The following is a 27,702-nucleotide window of genomic DNA, read 5'->3' as shown; positions in this document are numbered from 1 at the left end:
TGCATGGAGGAGCTACCCCCTATGTGGGAGAAAAAGCTCTGTGCAGCTTGCATAGAGCAGACAATACAGGAGGAATCCCCGAGGTTTGCTTTAGACCTCAAAACATTAATAAAAACCCAGGTGGAAGACGCCCTTAAGGGTGCCAGAAGGGTTTCCAAGAAGAAACGCCGGTCCAGGCATAGATTCCCAGAGTCGAGTGTCAGTGAGTCGGGAAGTGAACTATCCGACTCAAGTGATTCATCATCCTCCCAGTCCTCTTCATCATCCTCTGAAGGGGGATGCAGCTGCTTTCCCATTGAGGAGACGGACGCCCTGGTAAACGCTGTGAGGACAACTATGGGACTGGTAGACGAAAGCTCTAAGAAAACGGCCCAAAATATAATGTTCGGAGGGCTAGAGCAAAAAAAGCGGAGGGCTTTCCCGATTTAATGAGAAAATCCACTCCCTCATCAAGCGGGAGTGTAAAAAGCTGGACAAAAAAGTCCTCCTAACACCAAAGAGAAAATACCCCTTTGACGACCCGGCCTGCTCCTTATGGAGCAAAGCACCTAAATTAGATGTAGCGGTCGCAAAAGCTTCTAAAAAATTTGCCCTGCCCTTCGAAGACATGGGTACCCTGAAGGACCCAATGGATAAAAAAGCTGAAACTTTAAAAAAAAAAACACTTGGGAAGCAGCAGGAGGGGGGCTAAAGCCAGCCATAGCAGCCACGTGTACGGCACGTGCCCTGATGGTCTGGCTGGACCATTTAGATTCTCAGATAAAGGGGAAAGTCCCGAGAGAAACGATACAGAGATCAGTTTCTGTAATGAAGGGAGCAGCAGTGTTTCTGGCGGATGCGTCTGTAGACTCAACCAGACGCAGCCAGGACAGCGGCCTTCTCAAATGCCGCAAGACGCGCCTTATGGCTGAAATGCTGGCCGGGAGATTTGCTGACAAAAGCCAACTTGTGCACAATCCCGTGCGAGGGGGAATTCTTATTTGGCCCAACACTGGACGACATCTTAGACAAGGCCGGGGACAAGACGAAATCCTTTCCCGGGTTCCCCAGCCAGTCATACAAACAACCTTTTCGGAACAGAAGGTTTATGCGGCAGAAGCCCCCAAAAGGGAACAAAGAAGGATGGGAGGATAGAAGGAACAAGAATAAAGGCTTTATGTTTAACAAACCCCCCGACAACATGAAGCCACAATGAAGGTACTCCCCGGGTCGGGGGAAGATTATCCTACTTTCTCCAGGTCTGGGAAAAAATATCCGCAAGTTAATGGATACTAAACATAATAAAGGAAGGTCTGAGGCTAAAATTCATTACCCTCCCAAACGATTCTTTTGTGATATCGCCCCAAAGGACATCAGACGAGCAGCTGGCTCTACAACAAGAAATAACGAATCTAAGAGAGAAAAATGTGTTACAAGAAGTCACCTACCAAGACAGGGGCAAAGGCTTCTACTCCCCTCTCTTCCTTCGCAAGAAGCCAGCCGGATCGTACAGGGCGATCATAAATCTAAAAAGGCTGAACAAATTCCTAGAAATTCAGCACTTCTAAATGGAGACAATAAAATCTTGTATAAAAATGCTTCCCCCAGCTTGCTTCATGGCCGTATTAGACTTAGACGCATATTACCCTGTGCCTATTCACAGAGACCACAGGAAGTACCTCAGGGTGGCGGTGACAATCCAGAGGGAGATAAAACATTATCAGTTCAGAGCCCTCCCCTTCAGGCTAGCCATTGCTCCAAGGGTATTTACAAAGGTAATGTCAGAGGTAATGGCCCACATAAGAGAGCAAAACATTCTGATAGTCCAATACCTGGACGATCTCTTAATAACAGGGGTCACCTTTCACCACTGCAAACAACAATGGGACATGGTCAAGAGGTCTCTACTGAGTCTAGGGTGGATGCTGAACTTGCCCAAGTCCAGACTCGTACCAAGTCAGGTGCAAGAGTACTTGGGGATAACACTGGACTCAATCGAACAGAAATGTTATCTTCCGCAGGCGAAGGTTCAAAAAATGACACAAATGGCGTCACAAATGATAGCTTCCCCGAACACTACCCTGAGAAAAGCAATGTCATTATTGCGGTCAATGACAGCCTGCATGCCAGCAGTTCAGTGGGCACAGAGCCATACTCGAGACTTACAGTGGTAAATATTAGACGCAGACGTTTCCCTACACAGGAATTTGAACATGCAGTTAAACATCTCACCAGAGACAATACATTCCTTAACGTAGTGGGCAGTTCCAGCCAACCTAGCCAAGGGGGTTCCTTGGGTATTGCCTGCGACAAAGGTCCTAACTACGGACGCAAGCCTCAGGGGGTGGGGTGCACATCTAGGCAACCAGGTGGCACAAGGGCCCTGGGACCAGGGAAGAGAGTCCGCTTCTTCAAATATGAAGGAGCTGTTGGCAGTAAAACTAGCTCTCATTCGTTTCCTAGATTCACTTCGTTCCCATCACACAAGGGTCTTCTCAGACAACCAGTTAGTGGTAGCATATCTAAACCACCAGTGGGGCACCAGATCTCAACCACTGATGGAGGTAACAAGGTCCATCTTCCACCTGGCAGAACACAATCTAGAATCCCTGACAGCCCTTCACATAAAAGGTTCAGAAAATCGAACAGCGGACTTTTTAAGCAGGACATGTCTAAAACAGGGGGAGTGGGAACTAAGTCAGTTGGTCTTCAACCAGATCATGAAACTCTGGGGCTGGCCAGAAATAGACTTATTTGCGAACAGTCAGAACCGGAAGTTGGAAATCTTCTGCTCAATCGATCCCCGGGGGGGGCCAGTAGCTCTAGACGCTTTCACAATACCCTGGGATTATCATCTGGCCTACACCTCCCCCCCCCAATATCTCTCATCCCCTTAGTACTGAGGAAAATACGGGGGGACAAGGCGACGGTAGTGGTAATAGCGCCCTTCTGGCCACGGAGAATATGGTTCTCCTGGCTGAGAAGAATGTCCGTAACGGATCCCTGGGTTCTACCAGAAACTCCAGACCTGCTATCCCAGGGACCAGTGTATCACCCTCACATAAAAAAACTACACATGACAGCTTGGCTTTTGAGAGGGAGCTCCTAAGTAACAAGGGCTTCTCATCAAACTTGGTAACCACGCTACTACAAAGCAGAAAGCCAGTAACCACTAAAGCATATGGCAAAGTGTGGAAAAAAATTCATGTCAGTGTCAGACTCCGACCCAACGGGCGAAATCCCTGTAGACAAGATTCTGGAATTCCTACAGAGGGGGTTGAAAAAGGGGTTAGCTACCAGCACCTTAAAAGTACAGGTGGTGGCCTTGGGAGCTTTGTATAACCATGACCTAGCCAAAAATAGATGGGTTATGAGATTCATTAGAGCCTCAAGTAGATCTAGGCCGATCCCCCTAGGCAACACCCCCCCCCCCGGATCTAAGCCTAGTGCTAAACGCACTAACCAAATCTCCCTTCGAACCCCTAGTGGAGGCTCCCTTAAAAATATTGTCCCTTAATATTTGACAACCACGAGGGAGTTTAGGAAGGATAGGGCTCTGTTTGTCTGTTTTCAGGGTCCTCGGAAGGGTCAAAAAGCATCGAAGGCCACACTGGCGAGGTGGATAAGAGAGGCCATCACCCTATCCTACTCCTCTTGCGTGGCGGCCATCCCGGAGGACGTAAGGGCCCACTCAACCAGGGCAGTGGCATCATCATGGGCAGAGAAAGCCGACGCTTCAATAGACCAGATATGTAGAGCGGCCACTTGGTCTTCACCCTCTACATTTTTCAAACATTACCGTCTAGATTTAACCTCCTCTTCAGATCTCACCTTTGGGAAAAGGGTTCTGGAGGCGGTGGTCACTCCCTAGATGTACAATCTTTGTAATTCTCTCCATGGTGCCGTCATGGGGGAAAGAGAAAATCGTAGTTACTTACCGATAACGGTATTTCTCTAATCCCATGACGGCACCCGTACATCCCCTCCCTTTCACACACACAGGTGTGCACATTAGAGTGAGTTAGTTAGCTTTAGTACTTAGCCACACGGTGCCTCTATTAAGCTTAATTTGATTAATTTTGGATTTTTATAACCATTTGAGTTGCAGCTGAAAGTTCTTTGTAATGCTCTGTAAACCAACTGATGTGGGAGAGAGGTACCGCCTTTTTCATCTGTAAGTTTCCTGTCCCTTAGGGCGGAACCCTCTCTTCGTGGTGCCGTCATGGGATCAGAGAAATACCGTTATCGGTAAGTAACTATGATTTTTGCATCTATTCAGGGCCATATTTGCCACTAGGCACTGGAGGGCACGTGCCCAGAGCGCCGGGCTGCAGGGGGCGGCACCAAGAAAGGGAAGACATTTTTTTTTTTTTTAACCTCCCCTCCCCTCAGTTAGACAATCCAGGAAATCTGTTGTCTTTTCGGAGGGTGGGGGGGTGTCGGGGTCAGTAGGGGGGGAGCGCACCTCCATATTCATCTCAATGCAGGGAACTGACTGACCCAGGAAGTAGTGGCGCCACAACTTCCGGGGTCAGAGAGGTCCCTGCATCCGAGGTGCTGCAGTGTCTGTGCAGTGAGGAGGATGAGATCATCTCTCACTGGAAATGTCACAGCAAGAGGAGGAGGAAGATGACATGGGAGGAGTACACAGGAGCAGGTGAGCGCTCATAGAGCTGAAGATGGGAGGATGCTGGTGACAGGGGAGGCTGTAACTGTGTAATGGTGACAGAAGGCTGGTGACAGGAGGCTGCTACTATATACTGGTGAGAGGAAGATGGTAATGGGAGGCTGTGCTGTATAGTGGTGATAGGAGGCTGGTGACTGGAGACTGTGCTGTATACTGGTTAGAGGAGGCTGGTGACAGGGGAGGCTGTTCTATATACTGGTTAGAGGAGGCTGGTGACAGGGGAGGCTGTTCTATACTGGTGAGAGAAGGCTGGTGACGGTAGGCTGTGCTGTATACTGGTTAGAGGAGGCTGGTGACAGGGGAGGCTGGACTGTATACTGGTGAGAGGAGGCTGGTGACAAGGGAAGCTGCTGCTGTATATGGGTGAACAGGGGAGTCTGGTGCTATGCAGGCTGGGGATTTAGGGGAGGCTGATGCTTTAAAATGGAGATTAGGGGGCATATTCCTGTAGAATAGTTTTTATTGGCGCTATAAAGTAAAATCTATTTTATTTAATATGCAAATGAGGGTGTTTCACAGCACTCTCCTATTTGTATACTAAAGCTTGTCTTTATTGTCAGCGCTCCGTTAGTAAAAGTGAGTGCTATCTAAAATCAGCTTGCAAGTCTGCGCTTACTCACTGAGGCTGGATTCACACTTGAGTTTCTTTCAAGTCAGGCAAAATCAGCTTTTTCAGCCAAATCCTGATCCTTTCAGGATCCAGTTCTTTGACCATTCACTTTAGTGGTGTCAGGGAGCAACCTGAAGTAACTGGATTCTGCCTGACACCATTAAAGTGAATGGGCAAAAACTGGATCCTGAAAGGATCAGGATTTGGCTGAAAAACCTGATTTAAAAAAAAACGCAAGTGTGAAACCAGCGACACTGGATGAGTGCAGCAGTGCGCTCCAAGTGTCAGTGTGGGTGCACACAATGTGGCTGCAGGCTCGCTCTGACGCCTGCTACCTGTCTGCTCTTGGCTTCCCTTTGAACACCTTCAGTAAAGCGGAGGGGTGAATGAGCAGACAGCATGTCTCTATATCACTAGGCCTCTCCTCACTGTAGCAATGGTTAGGTCACCTAATTTAATCTCTTGATGACTTTGAAAGGCTGAAGGTGTTAAAAAAAATAAACGCTTAAGGGTGTGTGCACACGCTGTGGATTGCCCTGCGGAATTCTCCGCACGGATTTGTCAAAATCCGCAGGTCAAAAGACCTGCGGTTTATCTGCGGATTATCTGCGGCTTGGTGTGCGGTTTTTCCCTGCGGTTTGACACCTGCCATGTCTGCACTGCGGTTTTTGATTTGCATTGATTTTAATGGTACTGTACACCACAGCTAAAACTGCTGCGGATCCGCAGGGCTGATTCCGCAGCAGAATCTGCAGCGTGTGCACACACCCTAAGGCTAAGTTCACACGTTGCGGAATTCCCGCAGAAGTTACCGCGAGAATTCCGGAATTCCATTCCGCGAGAAAATTGCATTTTAAATTCCCGCGATTTTCCTGCGGAAAAACTAGCGTTTTGCAAACGTAATTAGCTTGCAGAATGCTAGCGTTTTCCAAGCGATCTGTAGCATCGCTTGGAAAACTGATTGACAGGTTGGTCACACTCATCAAACATAGTGTTTGATGAGTGTGACCAACTTTTTACTATTGAGGCCGCCTATGCAGCATCAGTAGTAAAAGTATGTAAAAAATAATAAAAAAAATTGTTATTCTCACCTTCCGACGGCCGCCGAACTTCTTCTCGCCTCTCTCCACGCTCCTGGCATCTTCCGGTCCCAGAAATCCTTAGCGCGAATGACTGCGATGACGTCGCAGCCTCGCGAGGCCGCGCCGTCATCGCGGTCATTTGTGCTAGGGATTACTGTGACCGGAAAATGCCGGGAGCATGAAGAGAGGCGCGAAGAAGATCGGCGGCCGTCGGAAGGTGAATGGAACCCAATTTTTTTTTTGTTTTTAATTCTTTTTTTTTTTACAGGGATATGGTACCCACACTCCGGAGGACAGTTTCCTCTCCTCCGGACCGTGGGTACCATCTGCAAATGTTCTGCTTACTTTTCGCATGGTGGGCACAGCCACATGCGGAAAGTAAGCAGAACAATGCATTCCTATGGGTGCGGGATCGCCGCGATTCCGCAAAATAATGAGCATGCTGCGGATTTTTCCACGATGCGATTCCGCCACGGGAAAATCCGCAGCATTAGCACAGCATTGCGGAATGCCATAGGAATGCATGGGGTGCTGTTTTTTTGCGTTTTTGCGGCAAAATTGAGCGTTAAAAACCGCCGCAAAAATGCGACGTGTGAACGCAGCCTAAGGCTATGTACCCACATATGCAGAAAATTGCTGACTAAAAACCGGACTCCTTCCCAGAAAACGCACATTTTTTTCCACGCGTTTTTTGCGCATTTTTATGCGTTTTTCCGGAACATCCCCAGTGTCTTAAAATATAGTTAGAAATGCGTTTTTTTCCGCAAAATTAATGAGCATGCTGCGTTTTTTACCGCAATGCTTTTTTTGCGGAAAAAAACGCATCAATATGCACAAAGTGCGGAATTCATTAAAATGAATGGGATGCTTCTTGTAAGCATTTTTAAAGCGTTTTTTTCCTGTAAAAACGCTTAAACGCGAAAAAAACGCTTACGTGGGTACACAGCCTAAAAGACTGAACCTGTATGCAGCAAGTGCAGATGTTCATTCTTTTAGTGTTAATTAGCGCTTTTTAAAGCGTTTTACAGATTAGATCTGCCTTAAATACATGTCGTGTGCACAGACTCGGTGTGTGACGTCAGTAAGTGGCGTGACCACGAAAAGTGGCTAGAACAGCATGAAGGCCAAATACGGCCCTGGGTCTATTTATATCACATTATGGAAGTAAATGATCCATTTGAGAATGATTAAGGCTTCTATTTCACATTTTACAAAAGTTAAACCCTCTAGATGAAAGCTTTTGATTGGACATGAGCAATGTTCACCCAATTTGCTTTAAACACAAAGACTCCATTCTCCCCATCTCTCTGCTGCTCCGTACATGCAGCTTCTATTCCAAGATATCTTCTTTCATGTTTTCCTCGTCTTTTGAATTCTTTAACAAAACCAAATAGATCCCTGCAGCAAAAATAAGTGTGTATTTTCCGGAGCATTCAGCAGGAGAAGTGGTAGAATGAGTCATTCTTTTGTCAGCCCAGGTTAAAGTCTTTCAATTTTTCTTTTGGTTGAAAGATTCTTTTAAATAAAAAAAAACATAAAGTAAATTTAAAAATAAATCCTGGTAGTCGTCTGTGCTTCATGTTGACGAAAGCGAAGAGCACCCTTAGGCGATGAGAAGGTCACGCACTAACAAAGTTAAGTTTGCTGTTGCTTCAGAAAATTTCACATAGGAGCCCAATGAAAGGCACTGTATTAAAGAAGCCCCCTAAACATGAGTATACGTTTATGTAACATAGCATGTTTGTATTTTTCCCCTACTATCACCTTCTCCGGGACCCATCGCTGTTCTGCTCCTCTTCTCAGGGATGTCACTGCTCTGCAGACTCTCTGGGTCACTGTGTGCTCTGTGTGAACTGGAGTCTCTTTTACAAAGTAAGTTTATGACGTTCCTTAAAATTACATTGTAAAAGCCACTTCAGGCCATGCAGAGCGCAGTGTGGCCAGAAGAGTCTGAAGAGCGGTGACATCCCTGAGAAGAGGAGCAGAAGAGCGTTGGATCCTGGAGAAGGTGGGGTTAGGCAAGTACATTAATACACTCACATTACATACACGTATGTGTGGCGCCCCTGAGGCTCAGTCACCACAGAGGGTACTGCACCTTCTCCTAGGGTGTAGTACCCCACCATCCAGGTAAGGTGGGAACTCCTTTCCACATTCCAACACTCGCACCCCACACAACAGGGTAGTTCTGCACAACCACATTGCGGCTCAGTGCTTACAGAGTAGCAGAGCACCTCTGGTGGTTCCCTGTATGGAACACTGGATGAGGTGGGTGGAGTTGAGATATATAAAAGAGTGGGAAAGTGTAGGATTAGGGGGTTCAGTCTGACAGAAGGTCAGTGAGGAAGGAAGCCACTCGGGAGAAGTGGGGATCCCTGGAAGAAGGGATGGAGGAAGGAGTGCTGCAGCTGCCTCAGTGATCTGAGCCAGCTGGCACGGGAAAGGAACAGAAGGAGAAAGACGTAAACTGCAACCTAAGCTTCCATAAGAGAGAGAAGGATCAGTACGGAACGAAGGAGTAGGAGAACATAGAGGAGACGTGGGTTGGAAGAGGAACCCTGCCTATAGGTTTTCAGTGCAAGGCCGGGGCCTGGTCCCCGAGGTTGTATGGACACTTATGCTTCTGCAGCAGACACCGGTGGAGTAGTTGGCTGTAAATGCACTACTCCCAACTAAGACTTGGGGCACAACAGCAATTGAATAGAGAGCCAGGACTCCGGAGAAGGGAGTCCCCGAGAGAGGCTACAGCTGTCTGCCATACGAGTAGAATTGTGAGGAACATCTGACAGGAGGAACTCCAGAGCACCATGGTACTGGAGCTCTTCACACCTTAAGGCGCAATAGAGGAGTCGTTCAGGAAAGGTACATGTTGGCAGAGTGTTGGAAAGGAGCTTTCCATCTGGCCTGGAGGTTGGCTGAGTCTCTGACCCGGAGGACACGGCCCGGAGGCAGGCAATCTTGTGTACCACAGACTGTGAGTAAAGCTTTGGACCTGCCAGCCTCGGTGTCCTCCATTCATTCTCGCGCCAACCCATTCAGCACCGCTACATCTGGGTACCATCTTTTACACTGCCTGCGCCTTTCCACAACCATTACAACTACACTGCCCTGGGACATCAGCCCTGCCTGTGGAGGGCTATACCATCACTGCTGCATCCTACCATCTGTCCCAGAGGATCTGTCTGCAGCGTCGGCTTAACACCTCCCTTGCCGAGCACCACAGGTGGCGTCACAAACTATTTCATTCCACTTAAACTACATTACATTCCACCATTACTTGGGCGCCCAGGGCCATGGACTGAGTCACCGCCGCTGTGACACATCCCCCCTGACACCGGCCCGGTACTGAGTACCCCACAGCCCTGGGAGGGCGACCCATATGCACAGATTTAGTGAAAAAAAAATTAATGGCGGACACCTTTTAATATTACGGAAATCTATAATGTAGAAAAAATGCAGCATAATTTAGACAGGATATAAAACTACACTATTGTTCCTACTAGCATACATATACGATGTGGAGGGAGCAGTGATTAGGGTCACGATAGCTAAAAGAAATAATGTAAGCTGACTGACACCAACACATCAGACATGCAGCTTATGAATCCGCTGGACGGAAGTGATGGTCCAGAGCTGGGAATGAATCCATGAGGAAAGCTGCACTAACAAGAGACAGTGGCCGACCTCTACCTGAGAATCAGTCAGTGAGCTTGTGCTGACATCTATCAGGAAAGTTTATAACTTTTTTTTTCTTTAATCTATTTCTGATTTATGGCCACAGACCACATTAAAATTGAATGTGCTAGAAAACAAAGAGCCTGTAAAAGGCAAATGATGCAAAATTTAATTAAACCCAAATGAAAGTATGATTTTCCCTTCACTCATGACAGCACACCTAAGAGAGGGATCCGCCCAGCCAGAGCAGGCAACCTACTGAAATAAAATGGCATTACCTCTACTCTGCTTCAGTTGGGTTTCCTTTTCTGAAGGGAACCCTTGTTCTGAGACCCGGGCGGGTTGAAGAATTTATTATTTTCCATACTTACCCACTCCCATCTCGGCAATGGAAGAACAGGCAGGGTGCCTATATGCCGGCCTTCGTGTGTTCGAGGCGCCATCCACGGGTCCGGTGGGCCTCGACGTACGTGTGCCTTCTGACCACCTCCCTCCTCTGTCTTCTGACCATCACTCCGTATTGAGCCCGGCTTCTGGGGGCACGTGTGGCTGATGTCTCGTGCAAGGCATGCTAGGAATGGGCGTGCCTGCAGTGGCTGTGCGCCGGGGCCAAGATGGCAGCGTCCAGGGTGAAAAAGTCGTCCGGGACACGTGGATACTTGGCACATCCTGCCGGGGCAGGTGGAGGGGGAGGGGCATTGGTTGGACACCGGAGGAGGCGAGAAGCGCAGTTGATCCCTCTTAGGCCGGAGTCACACTACTGTACAATATGAACTAGTACTATGTGAAAAAAAAAAATCGCATAGCACTCGGACAAATGTTAATCTGTGGGGCAGTTCCCATCGTCCATTTTTTCTCACCCGTATTATACGTGTGAGAGAAATCGCAGCATGCTGCGATTTGCACCTTATTACGGCCAAGACTCGCCAATGCAAGTCTATGGGTGCGAGAAAAAAACGGATTACACACGGACCATGCATGTGACTTGCGAGAAATACGCACCAGTGTCCTTTAGAAAAGCCGGCAATTCAGTGCACTATACTGTAAAAATCACACTGACAGGTTAAAATAGAATAGAGAAAATACATGTATACACATAGTGTATGTATATGAACTAAACAGCGTTTGAAAATGTTCAGAAACATTCCCACGCTACTGAGTTCATGTCCAGTCAGGCAGGGAGGCTACGCAGGCAGCTTTTCATTCATTACACAGTGGGTTACAGCCGTGGCGGTAGCATTAGCACTGCTCCCAGTTGTAAACAATTTAACCCCTTGAGATGGATTGCAGAGTGGGACTTGACTGTACGGCGGATAAGTATGGGATATTGTTGCTTTTTTATTCTTGGTTTTTTACAGGAGAACAAGGGCTTTGATTGGATGGGGAGTTTAATAAAGATGGCAAAAACGTGTGTTTAATTATTTCATTAAAAGTCCTTATTCTTAATGTGTGTTTTTTGTAACCGTTTCATACAATTGAATTAATAATGGATAGGTGTCTTACTGACACCTCTCAATTATTAACCAGGCTTAATGTCACCTTACAATAGCAAGGTGACATCAACCCCTTATTACCCCTTATGCCACCCGCAACAGGGCAATGGGAAGAGGGAGGCTGAGTGCCGGAATTGGCGTATCTTACAGATGCGCCTTTTCTGGGGTGGCTGGGGGCAGATGTTTTTAGCTGGGTGGGCAATAAACATAGTCCCTCTCTAGGTTATTAATATCTGCCCTCAGTCACTGGCTTTCCCTCACTGGTGGAGAAAATTGCGTGGGAGCCCATGCCAGTTTTTTCCGTGATTTAATTCTTTAATTTTACACCTACAGCTCCAATATTTTACACACACACACACACACACACACACACACACACACACACACACACACACACTAATAACATTATTACTGAGGGACATTATATAAATCTAACAGATATGCAATGGTTTACTGTATGTAAACCATGTCTCTTATCATGTCAGGTTCTATACACACTGCTCAAAAAAAAAATAAAGGGAACACTTAAACAACAGAATATAACTCCAAGTAAATCAAACTTCTGTGAAATCAAACTGTCCACTTAGGAAGCAAAACTGATTGACAATAAATTTCACCTGCTGTTGTGCAAATGGAAGAGACAACAGATGGAAATTATTGGCAATTATCAAGACACACACAATAAAGAAGTGGTTCTGCACGTGGGCACCACAGACCACATCTCAGTACCAATGCTTTCTGGCTGATGTTTTGGTCACTTTTGAATGTTGGTTGTGCTTTCACACTCATGGTAGCATGAGATGGACTCTACAACCCACACAAGTGGCTCAGGTAGTGCAGCTCATCCAGGATGGCACATCAATGCGAGCTGTGGCAAGGTTTGCTGTGACTGTCAGCGTAGTATCCAGAGGCTGGAGGCGCTACCAGGAGACAGGCCAGTACACCAGGAGACGTGGAGGGGGCCCAGGAGCATGACCGCTACCTCAGCCTTTGTGCAAGGAGGAACAGGAGGAGCACTGCCAGAGCCCTGCAAAATGATCTCCAGCAGGCCACAAATGTGCATGTATCTGTACAAACAGTTAGAAACCGACTCCATGAGGATGGTCTGAGTGCCCAATGTCTACAGATGGGGGTTGTGCTCACAGCCCAACACCGTACAGGACGCTTGGCATCTGCCACAGAACACCAGGATTGGCAAATTCGCCCCTGGCACCCTGTGCTCTTCACAGATGAAAGCAGGTCCACACTGAGCACATGTGACAGACGTAACAGAGTCTGGAGATGCCGTGTAGAGCGATCTGCTGCTTGCAACATCCTTCAGCATGACCGGTTTGGCAGTGGATCAGTAATGGTGTGGGGTGGCATTTTTTTGGAGTGTCGCACAGTGGACAGCAGCAGCCTTTTCAGCAGCAGCCATTACCAGTGTTTGTGCCTGGTCACCAGCTCGGGCGCACAAGGAGCAGCCGCTCAAGTGGCAGGAGTGGCAGCCATCCCGACTAGAGATCACGGAACACCTCACTATCCAGGAGGGACATTGTACGTACCCCTGATCAACCTCCGAATTTGATAGCCTTGATTTGACAACGTTTGGTGAGTGATCTACGAGAATGTCACCTTTGTTGTCAATATGGGCCATTTTCTGCTTAAATCATTAGGGTCCTAGGAAGGCTAGTGCTAAAAGGAAGAATAAGGAGTGTGCCCTCTGTAAAATCCCGCTGGCAGTCCATTGGCAGAAAGATCTCTGCTCAGACTGCATACAAAATACGATATCTGAGGAAACCCCCCCCCCCCCCCGACTTCACCATGAGCCTTCGAGCCATAATCAGGGCGAAGGTGAAACATTCCCTGAAGACGGAGAGAGACCTGACTTCAAAAAATAGACTCTGCTCCTCCCATCTGACTGCCAGTTTCTCTTCGGGCAAAAGCTGGAGAATATCTTAGAGAAGGCAGGTGATAAAAAGAAGTGGTTCCCCCATTTCTCGGTGGAAGCTAGGAAGCCATCTTTTCGGAGGAGGAAGTTTAATAGGGGATGTCCTCCGGGAGAAAGAAAGAAAGCTGGGCTTCAAAGATAGGAAGGGATCTCAATAAATGTTCAGAGGGCCCTCTATATCTTCAAAAAAGCCCACCCAATGACATCAGGTCAGAGGTGGGGGGGAGGCTCTCCCTGTTTCTCCCTGCCTGGGTGAATATGTCCCCCAGTCACTTGAGTGTCATCAAGGACAGTTTGAAGATAGACTTCTTGCATCCACCTCGCCATACATTTATATTAATACCCCACACACACAAGGTGATTAAGCGGGCACCATCATTAAATAATAGGGGAAATAAACCCCACAGGGATAACTAAATTGCATACAAATTTTTTTTTACTATAAGTAGAGAAAGCGATGCAAGAAACTATTTTAGGATCACCACACTCAATACCAATAAATATGAAAAAAAAATATAAACTTTATTGTACACAAAACCATGAGACACTGCACACAGTAAAAACACTTAAAAACATAACTAGGGACTAGCACAAGCGTAGTCCCCACAATATACTGGTATAACCACTGTCTGCTTTAACAAATGAATAAATAACATGTAAATATATACATAATTCTAGTATGCTGCTAGGATAGGTCCCCTGGTATAAGAGAGACTATATATAGATTTTAGACAAATAGAGCAAAAAATAAACAACCAAAAATTGATAGTCCTGGACCTAAACAAATGGTGACTTATACATGCTCAGATAGAATCCTAAAGCACATGGCATACAAAGCAGTCCTGAGTTTGCAGACAATCATCAGGATAATACATCACCGCAGCTCAGTCCAGTAAATGTCAGGTCATAGTCGCCCCGTCACCCATGTGCAGCAGTCAGGCAGGCAAGCAGACAAGTGGCATGGAAGAACCCACGCGTTCCGACACACAAGGTGTCTTGCTCAAGGTGAGTGTATCAGGTTCTGTGTACCCCGATTTATTTATGCTAAAAACATTACCGGGAAATTATTACCAGCTGGTGGCTGTTAGCAGGAAAGCGGTGTGGGGCGGCATAATGGCGCATGGTGAGCTACCCGGAAGCGCTCAGTCCGAGGAGGTCAGAGTATCCAGAGCGCCTGCGCAAACAGCACATCAGACAGGACGCCTATATGAACATGGCGCACGGTGAGCTACCAGAAAGCGCTCACTCAGAGGAGGTCAAAGTATCCAAGGCGCCTGCGCAGACAGCGTGTCAGACAGGACGCCTGCATAAACCCGTGAGGGCTAGAATGCCTGCATAGATACTATGTATAAGGCGCTTGCGCAGTAGAATAAACATGAGTAATTGCGCAATCAGAGTAACTAGTAGAACAGCTTGCGCAAAACTAGAGCACTTATGCACAATACGATATACAAATATATTTGTGCAAACAAAATAACCTATAAAGCAAACTGCAGAGTCGAATAAATTCAAGGAGAAAGCTACACAATGTTGGTATCCATATAGTAAACCAGTATGTATATCTTCAAACATAATACCATAATTAAATACATGATAAAGGTATAGTTCATCCTGGAAAGCCTCCACATAGGAGCCCTAACAAGTGTGCCTAAATCCCTATAGTACAGAGCATATTTTAACAATTTATAGCACAAGAAAAACGCATAGATGTGTACAATGCCACTATTATGAATGTAGTAGAAAATGCATATATTTGCGCAGACAGAATAACCTGCAAAGGAGTCTACAAAGCGGGATAATTCCAAGGAAAAAAGATATTCACAATGTTAATATCCGTATGACGAACCAATATATGCGTCCTCAGACATGATGACATAATTAAGTGCATAATAGAGGTATAGTTCATCCTGGAGAGCCTCCATATAGGAGCCCTAGCAGGTGCTTAAAGTTCCCTATAATACAGAGCATATTGTAACAATTTATAGCACAAAGAAAACGCATAGGTGTGTACAATGCCACTGTTAAAGGTGCAATATAGTACACATAGGTAATTGCGCAAACAGAGTAGCTAGTAAAGCAGCTCACACAAACATAGAGCACTTGAGTGCAATAAGGTATATAGAAATATTTGCGCAAATAAAATGACCCACAAAGGAGTCTACAAAACAGGATAATTCCAAGGAGATACATTTACAATATTAGTGTCAGTATGGCAAACCAATATATATATCTTTGAACATGATGTCATAATTAAGTGCACAATAAAGGTTTAATTCAACCTGGAAAGCCTCCACATAGGAGCTCTAGCAAATGCGCATAATTCCCTATAGTAGAGTACATTATAACAGTCTGTAGCACAAAGAAAACGCACAAGTGCGTACAGTGTCATTATTTTAGGTACCATTGGTGAACCAACATGATTGATGTATGTTACTCTAGCTCAAATCAAGAAAGGACACCCAAATGTACACACAAGGGGGTCCAGTAAGGTATAGTTGCCTCTCAAATAACAATCTTGGTCAAAAACAACAGTAAGGAAGTATTCATGAATGAGAACAATGTCTGTCCACTATTTACTCAGGGTTAAGGGCCTGTCACACTAAGCGATATCGCTAGCAATATCGCTATAACGTCACTGGTATTTGTGACGTTATAGCGATATCGCTGTGTCTGATACTTACCTCCGACCGCTGGTTATCGCTGATCACGCGAGAACGTCCTGGACCGTTTCTCGTCGTTAGCTTCCTGCTGGGCTTCCTGCTGTGACGAGCGACGCGTGGATGCGGGCGGGAGGACGTCAGTATCGCCTCGTCTGACAGGTAAGTAGCGACCCCCGACCCCTGCGATGTCGCTGGTGAGATCTGCCTGTGTGGCAGCTCACTAGCGACCACTTAGCGATGTACCAGCGATCCTGACCGCGTCATATCGCTGGTGCATCGCTAAGTGTGACAGTACCTTTAGACCAAAATAGTACAGGGTGTAAACCATATACCAGCAGCATACCCACACTATATTATACCCCTTAAAGAGAATGTATCTAAACCCAAAGAGTAAGGATGGCTCCATGCGTGATGAACATTATAGTACCCACAAACAAAATGCTTAGTGTTTATAAAAGAAACCAATATAAAGCAAGACACAAGGCCAATAAATTGTTATCATAGTTCTTCAAGCTGTTGAAATTAAAAAGGCCATGGGACTCCATACTCTCCCATCATAAAGGCCTGGAGGGGCTAGATGAAATAAATCTGCAAGAAAAACAGAGGAAAGATAATCAGTGCTGCTGCAAACTGGTCCAACAAGAGAATCCCAAAATTAGGATTTCCTGTAAAAGCCAGTCTAACAGCTCTTCATTAAGGCCGGCAGGATAGAGGCTACCCAATTGGAAAATCCATCTCAGTGGCATTACCCCCCTAATATTAATATGGACTCCCTCCAGGCCCATGACTCGCAAAGAGTCCACGGAACCCCCATGGTGGTCCAAAAAATGTGCCGCCACTGATGAAATGGGTTTACCTTTGGACTTATCCAATAGGGCAGTTGATATATTCGATAGATGCTGTTGGGTTCTACGCCGTAATTCCTGCGTCGTCTGCCCAACATAAATTTTCTTACATCCACAGACCAGTGCGTAAACCAGATTCCGAGAACGGCAATTGAAGTACGCCTTCTACTGTAGCTGTGTGGGCAAATGAAGCAAAGAGGCGACTTGGTTGGAGATAGTTAAAAAACAAATTGTACAACCCCCACAGGGAAAAGTCCCCCTCTTGTCATGACCAGTCCTCAATCTAACCAGGGGGCGCCTAAAGTGGCTATTTGACAGGTGATCCTTGAGGTTCTGAAGATAGACTTCTTGCATCCACCTCGCCATACATTTATATTAATACCCCACAGGAAATCACCAGAACAGCTGGCCCTGTAGACGGAGATCTTGTGACTGTTACAAAAATGAGTTCTGCACAAAGTCCTGGTGGAAGAGATAGAAAGGGGTTTTTATTCCCGCCTATTTTTGATAGAGAAGCCGGATTGTTCTCTAAGAACAATTGTCCACCTGAGAAACGTCAACCAATAAATTGTGAATTATTCCTTCAAGGTGGAGTCAGTGAACACAGCTATAAAGTTATTGTTCCAGGATTGTTTCATGGTGGTCATCAACTTAAAGGATGCCTATTGCCATATCCCAATCTGCTGGGACCATCAGAAATTCCTGAGGGTGGCTCTGTATGTCCAAGGACATATATATAAACTGTGTTCCAAATTATGATGCAAAAAGAGTTTAGGAGTGATAAGGTTAGAATTTTTTGGTTTGTCATTTAAACTCATTGATGGTGATGTGTGTCAGGGCTCTTTATATCACTGAAAGCAATTGCAGATACCTGTGCTAATTAGTTTGGCAGGTGTGTCCAAATAAAGGCAAGACTACTTAAGAAGGCTGTTCCACATTATTAAGCAGCCTACATTTTTTGCCAAATTGGGAAAGAGAAAGGATGTGTCGGCTGCTGAGAAGCAACAAATTGTGGAGTATTTAGGTGAAGGCATGACTACAATCAACATTGCCAAGACACTTCATCGTGATCATCGCACAATCAAGAAGTATGTAGCTGATTCCCAGCACACACGTGTGCGTGCTGATAAGGAAAAATTGAGGACTCTTTCCAACAGGCAATTGCGTCAGGTTAAAAGAGCAGCTGCAAAAATGCCTTGTCATAGCAGCAGACAAGTTTTTGAAGCTGCTGGTGCCTCCAACGTCCCCCAAACAACAAGATGCAGGGTCCTTCAAAGGTTTGCAGCTGTGCGTAAGCCATCCTGTCGACCACCTCTATCCACTGCACACAAGCAGAAACTGCTCCAGTGGGCCAAACGATACATGAAGACTGACTTCCAAACTGTTTTGTTCACCATTGAGTGCTGTGCAACGCTCGATGGTCCAGATGGATGGAGTGGAGGATGGCTGGTTGATGGACACCCCATGAAAACACGGCTAAGGCGCCAACAAGGAGGAGGTGGAGTAATGTTTTGGGCTGGAATCATGGGAAGAGAGATTGTCGGCCCCTTTAGGATCCCTGAAGGGGTAAAGATGAACTCCATAATCTGTAGAGTTTCTAAAACAGCACTTCCTGCCATGGTTCAAGAGGAAGAACCGTGCTTTCCACAGCAAGATCATTTTCATGCATGATAATGCACCGTCTCATGCTGCAAATAACACATCTGCATCTCTGGCTGCTATGGGCATAAAAGAGGACAAACTTATGGTGTGGCCACCATCTTCCCCTGACCTCAACTCCATTGAGAACCTCTGGAGCATCATCAAAAGGAGTGTCTATGATGGTGGGAGGCAGTTCACATCTAAGCAACAGCTCTGGGAGGGTATTCTGTCCACATGCAAAACAACTGAAGCACAAACCATCCAAAAACTGACAAATTCAATGGACGAGAGAGTTCAGAAGCTTATTTCGAACAAGGGGTCCTATGTGCAAATGTGACATCACCTAGAATAAAGTTTTGACTTGAAAACTGTTTGATTTCATTTTGGAATAAGCTGATAATGCTGATAATTTCACAATTGACCATTTTTTTTGTTCAAAATAAAAAGGTTGAAAACTCTGCTGTGCATAATAATTTGGAACATGCATTTTGAGTGTTTCTTATTTTTAAAAATATACTGTTTTCATAAGCAGTTTGTTCAAAAACATTGCAATTATACTAGAATATTAAATGACTGGAAAATAACTGACTGCAATTCATATAGGTAATTTAGAGAAAATATGAGGAAATATTTTTTGCATAATAATTTGGAAAACAGTGTATATGTCCAAGGCATTACAAGTATACAGCCCTTCCATTCGGTCTGTCAGTGTCTCCGAGAGTATTTACCGAAGTAATATCGGAGGAGATGTCCTACTTTCGTTCTCGGGACATGGTTATCATCTCGTACCTGGATGACTTCCTTATAGTTGGGAAGTCTGAAGATCACTGTGCAGAACAGGTGAGGGTGGTCCTAGAGGAGCTAGGCTGGATGGTAAATACCCTCAAATCAAGGCTAAGACCAGAAAGGATACAATCCTTCCTGGGGTTAGTTCTGAACTCCGAGCGCCAGATCTGTCTCCTGCCAGAGGACAAAATAGCCAACATAATGGCCCTAGCACTGTCCACAATACATCAGCCAATGTAAAAAAGTTATATCCTTGCTGGGATCCCTAGCATCTTGTATACCGGCAGTAAGATGGGCCCAATTTCACCTGAGGCAGCTACAGAGGAAAGTCCTGTCAGCATAAAGGTCGTTAAAAGGGCATTTAGAGGGAAAATTACATGTTTCTTTGGCAGTAAGAGACTCTCTGTCCTGGTGGACAGTAAGAGAGCATTTGGTATCGGGTCCAGTTGTAAAGGCCAATGAAGAATATTATCATGACAGATGCAAGCAATACCAAATGGGGGGCACATCTGAGGTCCTACTCAGTGCAGGGGACCTGGTCTCCTCTGGAAAGAGATCAGGGTTCGAACTTGAAAGAGCTGTGGGTTGTGGAAAAAGCCTTGAGACACTTTCTTCCCCTTCCTTCGGGGTCGCCATGCCCGAGTCATGTCGGACAATCGTGCAGTCATGGCTTATATTAACCACAAGGGGGGAACGAGGTCCCATACCTTTATGGAGGCAGCAAACATCCTACTCCAGCTAGCGGAGCAACACCTGCTATCCCTTATGGCACTTCACATAAGGGGAAAAGAAAACACAAAAGCAGACTTCCTGATGCAAGAAATTGATACAGGGAGAATGGTCTCTAAAGCCTCAAAATTTCCAGCAAATAGTGCTGGCATGGAGGAGGCCGCAGATGATCTGTTTGCCAGTTTATACAACAGGAAAGTGAGGAACTTCTGTTCATTAAACCCAAAGGACAATCCATTCGCAGTAGATTCCCTTCAGATACCTTGGAAGTTCAGCATGTCCTATGTATTTCCCCCGATAGCGATGATTCCAGCGGTCGTGAGGAAGATCAAGGAGGATCAAGAGAAGGTGATTCTCATTGCTCCATTTTGGCCAAAGAGACCGTGGTTCTCCCTTCTAAGGTTGATGTCAGTTTCCGATCCATGGATTCTACCAGAGATCCCGGACCTTCTTACTCAGGGACCAGAGTGCCACTCAAGTGAAGGGCTTCCATCTGGCAGCATGAATTTTGAGAGGGCATTACTGAGTCGGCAGGGGTTCCCTGTTGAAAAGTAGGCAGCCGATTACATCAAGGATCTATGGTAGAATATGGAAAAGATTCCTGGAGATTTTAGGGCAGTCCTTGGGGGATGAAGCTCCGGTAGGAGCTATTCTAGAATTTCTGCTGTCAGGATTGCAACTAGGGTTAGCAACTAATACTCTCAAGGTACAGGTGTCGGTCTTGGGTGCCTTGTATAACTGCAACCTCCAAATAGACGGATGTCCTGATTTATAAGATCAAGACTGGTTATAGTTCCAAAAAGTCTTCCATGGGACCTGAACCTAGTTTTAGAGGCGCTAACTAGGGAGCCCTTACGGTAGTTATCTGCAAAATTTCTCAAGCTTAAAACGGTGTTGCTAGTGGCCCTAACAATCAGCCCTGTCTATATATCCCCCCTACACACAGATGTATGATGACAGGATTGTTCTAAGGCTGATCCCAGCATATCTCCGCAAGGTAGTTCTTAAATTCCATAGGAGCCAGAAGATCACATTACCATTACCATCCTTTCTGTACCTTAGACGTGAGGAGGTCCATGTTAGAATAAATGTCCATGATCAGTCAGTGGAAAGGATCAGTTCCTATTCATAGCCTGCCAGGGTAGCAGGAAGGGGGTATGGGGTGTCTAAAAATACCATTGCCAGATGGATTAGGGAGGCCATTAGTTTATCTTAAGGCCCCGTCACACATAGCGAGATCGTCGATTTTGTGACGCAACAGCAATCTCACCAGCGATTTCGCTGTGTGTGGCACACATCATCAGCGACCGGCTCCCCTGCCGGGTATCGCTGATCGTGCAGGAATGTCCTGGGCCATTTTTTAATCATTGATCTCCCGCTGGCCAGCACGCATCACGCGTGGCAGCGGGAGACCAACGATTAGCGAGCTCCCAGCGCTGTAAGCAGACACTGGGAGCTGGTACCCAAGGTAAATATCGGGTAACTAAGTGCGCGCGTCCCTTAGTTACCCGCTGTGTACCTTGTATACCAGCTACCCGATATTTACCTTGGATACGCGAGCACGCTGGTATCCAAGGTACACAGCGGGTAACTAAGCGACATGCGCTTAGTTACCCGATATTTATCCTGTATACCAGTCTCCTCGCTGGTCCTGATCACTGGTGAGTCTGCCTGTTTGACAGCTCACCAACGATCATGTAGCGACGCACCAGCGATCCTGACCAGGTCGTATCGTTGCCGGTATCGCTGGTGCATCGTTTAGTGTGACGGGACCCTTACTCTGCGAGTGGCGCTCCAGTTCCTGAAGGCATCAATGCTCACTTCACCAGAGCCATGGCTACCTCCTGGTTAGAAAAGGGGGAGGTATAGATTGATCAGATCTGTAAGGCTGCTATCTAGTCCTCACCATCTACCTTCTTTAAGCACTACAGACTAAATTTGTCATCTGCTGACTTAGCCTTTGATAGACAGGTGCTGCAAGCGGTCATCCCTCCCTAAGATGTTTCATTTCTCTAAAAATCTCTCAGGTGTGCTGTCATGGGTGAAGGGTAAACACCAAGGTTATTTACCAGTAGCCGTTTTTTCCGGAACCCATGATAGCACCCGTATATTCCCCTCCTTTCACCTTTTGGGTGTGCACTATAGTTTGGGTGTCTTTTGTTTATATAACGTGGTGTTGGTTATTTGTGTAAATTAACCAGAGGTCCTCTCGCGCTCTGTAACCCAACTGAATTGGGGGAGAAGTACTGCCCTTTTATTTCATTAGGCTTCCTGTCCTGGCTGGGCGGATCCTTCTCTCTTAGGTTTGCTGTCATGGGTTCTGGAAAAAACGGCTACCGGTAAGTAACCTAGGTGTTTTTCATTATCAAGTGTTTTTTTATTTTTAGTAATTTTATGGAATGAAAAAAAATCTCATTTATTCTCTTTAATCAAAATACATAGACATACCCTGCCATGTACAATTTTATCAGTATCAAGTACACAAAATTCTTCCTTTTCCATTTTCAGAGCTTATGGCTCAGCAGCTTAAACTCCTTCCTGCCTGTAATGTTAAGATTGTGGGTTTTATAACAAAAGAGAATCAAATAACAAAAAAAGACATTTTTGCAATTGCTTATTATTTTTACTACTTTTATAGGTACACAAATACATATTTTTTACTTGAGTATACAGGGACCATAGAAGTACATTGTTTTACATAATGTATCTCTATGGATATGTATAAATTGCTTCTGGGTTTAATGCCTGCAATAGAGGTGGTTACAAAATTTTCCTATCTATATAAATGTGGGCTATGGCTCCTAGAGAGAGCAACAGCCTGTGAACATGGAGACATGAGTTTATGTCCGAGACGTGATCATAGGAGGGGGAAGAAGTGAATAATAAAATTTAATTTGTGCACTGTGCAGAACAAAAACAAACACAGAAAATTTGCCTGGTCAGGAACTGGTTAAAGATTTGACCATGTGATGAGGCTATTGATTAATGCTGTTTGCTTTTAGTATTAAGTTCATACCTTGTTAGTGTTTCCTCCACTATGGCACACCACCTGCGTCATTCCGCAGTAACCGTGGCTGGCAAGACAAGGCCAGTTCATTGCAGCAGCATGGGAATTAGGACAGATGAAAATTGAAAAGAAACACAGTGAAAATTACTATTTATTTCAGGAGCACAAGCACAGAGGCCATTTTTACCTCAAAGGTGAAGTGGAGGTCACAGTAGCAGGTAATATGGTATTATTTATTACAAGCGGCACTGTGAGTAGCTCTCTGTTCAAGGCACAGTGTGTTGCAGAATCCTATTCATGGGTACAATGTGTGTCAGTTACAGGGGTAGTCTAGAGGGTGATGATCTAAAGACATCTGGGGACCAACCTGTGCAGATATAAGATATAGGTGGAAGAAGTTGTCATGGTAGTCTGGGCCAAACAGAGAAAAAGGAAAGAAAACCATTCCAGTGAGAGAAACCATCACCTGTAAGTCACTAAATGTAATTGATTATTTTGCGTTTGCATCTGGAGACACTTGTAAAGTCTGCAATAAGATACCATTACGATGCTGGCATACCACACCAAAGTAGTGAAGCTATGGCACTCCAGTCATTGGTTTGTGAACACTGGATTAAACATTGATGGAATATCCTATAAATATTTCATTATTATACCAGGTTTCAATTCTCATCAACCCCAAACGCTCCCATGCTATAGCATAAAAATATGAAATTGGAATTGCATTACTGCTCTAGAAAATAATGAAAATAGCTCATAAATACATGTGTGCCCAGCAGCCATGATAAGGCGATCTTCTTTGCTTGGAACCTAACATGTGTTTCCTCTCTTGGGCCGATAGCCTACATTTATATGGGTAAGTAGGATCCTGCTGTGATTTATAACCGCCATAGGCTGATGGGTGGAGTGCTCGGTCACAGAGCCTATGAATACAAATATCAAAAGACTGACAGTCTCTTCCAAACAGAACAGGTGTGAAGTTTGAACAGGTACCTTTTAAGAGTAACCACCTCCATATTCAACTTATTGGTTGTTCATTGTTTTCCTTTGATTAATTTTATCTCGTCATGAATGATCCTTATACCCATGTGTTTGGTTTTTTTCTCCTAGGAAATGCATGTTGGAGATATAGCCTGCAAACAAGTGTTTAAAAAAGTTCATCAGTGACGCCAACTCTGAGAAAGAAACAGTCAGCAACCTAGAAAAACCTTAGAAAACTCCTTCTCATCCCCCAGCATATTGGTCCTTTTAGCCAAGTTATTTTATGCTTGGATGTTCTGTGATTTTTCTTTTACAATGTGATGTTAGGTACTTTAATAAAACCTTAGCCTGACTTTATATTGTGTCAGTAATTAAATTGACTCGTCATCTACATATATAGAAAAGTTGAAAAATAACTTGCTGCCATTAGAACTGTTCAAAAGCTGTATAGCTTTTGTCTACTGCACTCTCACAATGCAATTACGTCTCTACAGCACCTATGACAAGGGAAGTTAATAACAACCGTAGAAACATTTATTCCTAAGGCCCTATTCACATAGTAGTGTTTTTGTCGGTTCAGCTCTAACTCCCCTAAAAACTGAATTCAGATGAATCCTCTGCAATTATATGAACAGTGTTCAAATGACCTCTGTGTTTTTACTTTTCAAAAGTGTCTCTTTATTCAGATGGGCACAGAAACATAGCAGATCACATTTGTGTCTTTCTAGACAGACACTTTAAGAAAAAAATAGATCTTTTGAACTCATTGCCGTCTACTGTGCTTTTCTGTTCAGTTACTGTGACTCGCTGACTCGCTGTGGGTTATATTAATATCCATTTGTTATTCAATGTAAAAACAAAAATGCTTAAAAATTTGTGCCCATAGTAACACCACTGAAACAAATGACTTCAACACATACAATATGTCTACTTCTAAGCATCACTTTACAGTTTAAAAACAGAATCATAGAATGTTAGTTAGAATAAACCTACAGGGTCATCGTGTCCAACCCCCTGGTCAATGAAGGATTCACTAAACCATCTCAGACAGATGTCTGTCCATTATCTGTTTGAAGACTTCCATTGTAGGAGAACTCGCCACCTGTCATGACAGCCTGTTCCACTCATTGATCATCCTCACTGTCCACAAGTTTTTTCTAATATTTAATCTGTATTTTCTCCCTTTCCATTTCATTCCATTCTTCAGATATTTGTAGACAGCTATTATGTCTCCTCTTGGCCTTCTTTTTTGCAAACTAAACAATCCGAGATCCTTTAACTGTTCCTCATAGGACATAGTTTGCATTCCACTTACCTTCTCAGTAACTCTTCTCTGAACTTGCTCCAGTTTTTCAATGTCTTTTTCAACATGTGGTGTCCAGAATGGGACACAGTATTCCAGATGAAGCATGACCGAGGAGGAGTAGAGGGGGATGTAATGTATAATAATTTGACCTGTGTCTTTAAGAAAGGAAATCTTGTGACTGGAAGGTTATAGACAGGAAGTGGGTTGGGAGAGTTTCAGTTTCAGTCTAGCCTGATGAGAGGAATGTTATGCTGTGTGCTGGAGTAAGAAGGAGAAGAATAAAATACAATTAAAGCGTTCTCTCTTGAATTCCTTATACCGTGTGGACATTACAACTGGTGATGAGGATGGGATACAATCACCTGCTACTGTGAGTACTAATCCCTGCTTTACCGCTTCACACGCCAGCGCCACTGAGAGACTCCATCTTGGCTGACTACTTGCACACGTTCCCACAGTTTGATATGACTGATGTCATTAATTTCTCTCATAACTGGAGAAAATGGCTAAACCGGTTTGAGAACTTCCTGGAAGCTATGGACATAAAAGAGGAGAAAAGAAAGAAAGCTGTGCTCCTGCACTGCGCGGGCACAGGAGTCTATGACATACAGTTGTGGCCAAAAGTATTGACACCCCTGTAATTCTGTCAGATAATACTCAGTTTCTTCGTGAAAATGATTGCAACCACAAATTCTTTGGTATTATTATCTTCATTTAATTTGTCTTAAATGAAAAAACACAAAAAGAATTGTCCTAAAGCCAAATTGGATATAATTCCACACCAAACATAAAAAAGAGGGTGGACAAAAGTATTGGCACTGTTCGGAAAAATCAAGTGATGCTTCTCTAATTTGTGTAATTAACAGCACCTGTAACTTACCTGTGGCACCTAACAGGTGTTGGCAATAACTAAATCACACTTGCAGCCAGTTGACATGGATTAAAGTTGACTCAACCTCTGTCCTGTGTCCTTGTGTGTACCACATTGAGCATGGAGAAAAGAAAGAAGACCAAAGAACTGTCTGAGGACTTGAGAAACCAAATTGTGAGGAAGCATGAGCAATCTCAAGGCTACAAGTCCATCTCCAAAGACCTGAATGTTCCTGTGTCTACTGTGCACAGTGTCATCAAGAAGTTTAAAGCCCATGGCACTGTGGCTAACCTCCCTAGATGTGGACGGAAAAGAAAAATTGACAAGAGATTTCAACGCAAGATTGTGCGGATGTTGGATAAAGAGCCTCAACTAACATCCAAACAAGTTCAAGCTACCCTGCAGTCCGAGGGTACAACAGTGTCAACCCGTACTATCCGTTGGCGTCTGAATGAAAAGGGACTGTATGGTAGGAGACCCAGGAAGACCCCACTTCTTACCCCGAGACATAAAAAAGCCAGGCTGGAGTTTGCCAAAACTTACCTGAAAAAGCCTAAAACATTTTGGAAGAATGTTCTCTGGTCAGATGAGACAAAAGTAGAGCTTTTTGGGCAAAGGCATCAACATAGAGTTTACATGAGAAAAAAAGAGGCATTCAAAGAAAAGAACACGGTCCCTACAGTCAAACATGGCGGAGGTTCCCTGATGTTTTGGGGTTGCTTTGCTGCCTCTGGCGCTGGACTGCTTGACCATGTGCATGGCATTATGAAGTCAGAAGACTATCAACAAATTTTGCAGCATAATGTAGGGCCCAGTGTGAGAAAGCTGGGTCTCCCTCACAGGTCATGGGTCTTCCAGCAGGACAGTGACCCAAAACACACTTCAAAAAGCACTAGAAAATGGTTTGAGAGAAAGCACTGGAGACTTCTAAGCTGGCCAGCAATGAGTCCAGACCTGAATCCCATAGAACACCTGTGGAGAGATCTAAAAATGGCAGTTTGAAGAAGGCACCCTTCAAATATCAGGGACCTGGAGCAGTTTGCCAAAGAAGAATGGTCTAAAATTCCAGCAGAGCATTGTAAGAAACTCATTGATGGTTACCGGAAGCGGTTGGTCGCAGTTATTTTGGCTAAAGGTTGTACAACCAAGTATTAGGCTGAGGGTGCCAATACTTTTGTCTGGCCCATTTTTGGAGTTTTGTGTGAAATGATCAATGTTTTGCTTTTTGCTTCATTCTCTTTTGTGTTTTTTCATTTAAGACAAATTAAATGAAGATAATACCAAAGAATTTGTGTTTGCAATCATTTTCAGGAAGAAACTGAGTATTATCTGACAGAATTGCAGGGGTGTCAATACTTTTGGCCACAACTGTATATAGCACATCACCTGCAGCAGAGACAGACACATATAGCAACTGCAC

The 27,702-nt window shown here is 44.9% G+C and overlaps 1 protein-coding gene across 1 annotated transcript in view; it reads left to right on the top strand.

Annotated features, from left to right (window-relative positions):
- The window catches only part of RBP1 (retinol binding protein 1), an 80,892-nt gene extending 56,430 nt beyond the window's left edge, over nt 1-24,462 (top strand). The window contains exon 4 of the mRNA XM_073581315.1: nt 24,235-24,462. Within this exon, the coding sequence (XP_073437416.1) occupies nt 24,235-24,291 (57 nt within the window). The 3' untranslated portion in view covers nt 24,292-24,462. The remainder of the gene's footprint in view (nt 1-24,234) is intronic.
- The last annotated feature ends 3,240 nt before the right edge of the window (nt 24,463-27,702 follow it).

The sequence above is a fragment of the Dendrobates tinctorius genome, unplaced genomic scaffold (assembly GCF_039654945.1).
Source record: "Dendrobates tinctorius isolate UK_male_01 unplaced genomic scaffold, ASM3965494v1 ptg000069l, whole genome shotgun sequence".
NCBI classification, from domain to species: domain Eukaryota; kingdom Metazoa; phylum Chordata; class Amphibia; order Anura; family Dendrobatidae; genus Dendrobates; species Dendrobates tinctorius.
Note: the sequence above shows the minus strand (reverse complement) of the source record. Positions and strands in the feature narration are given on the sequence as shown.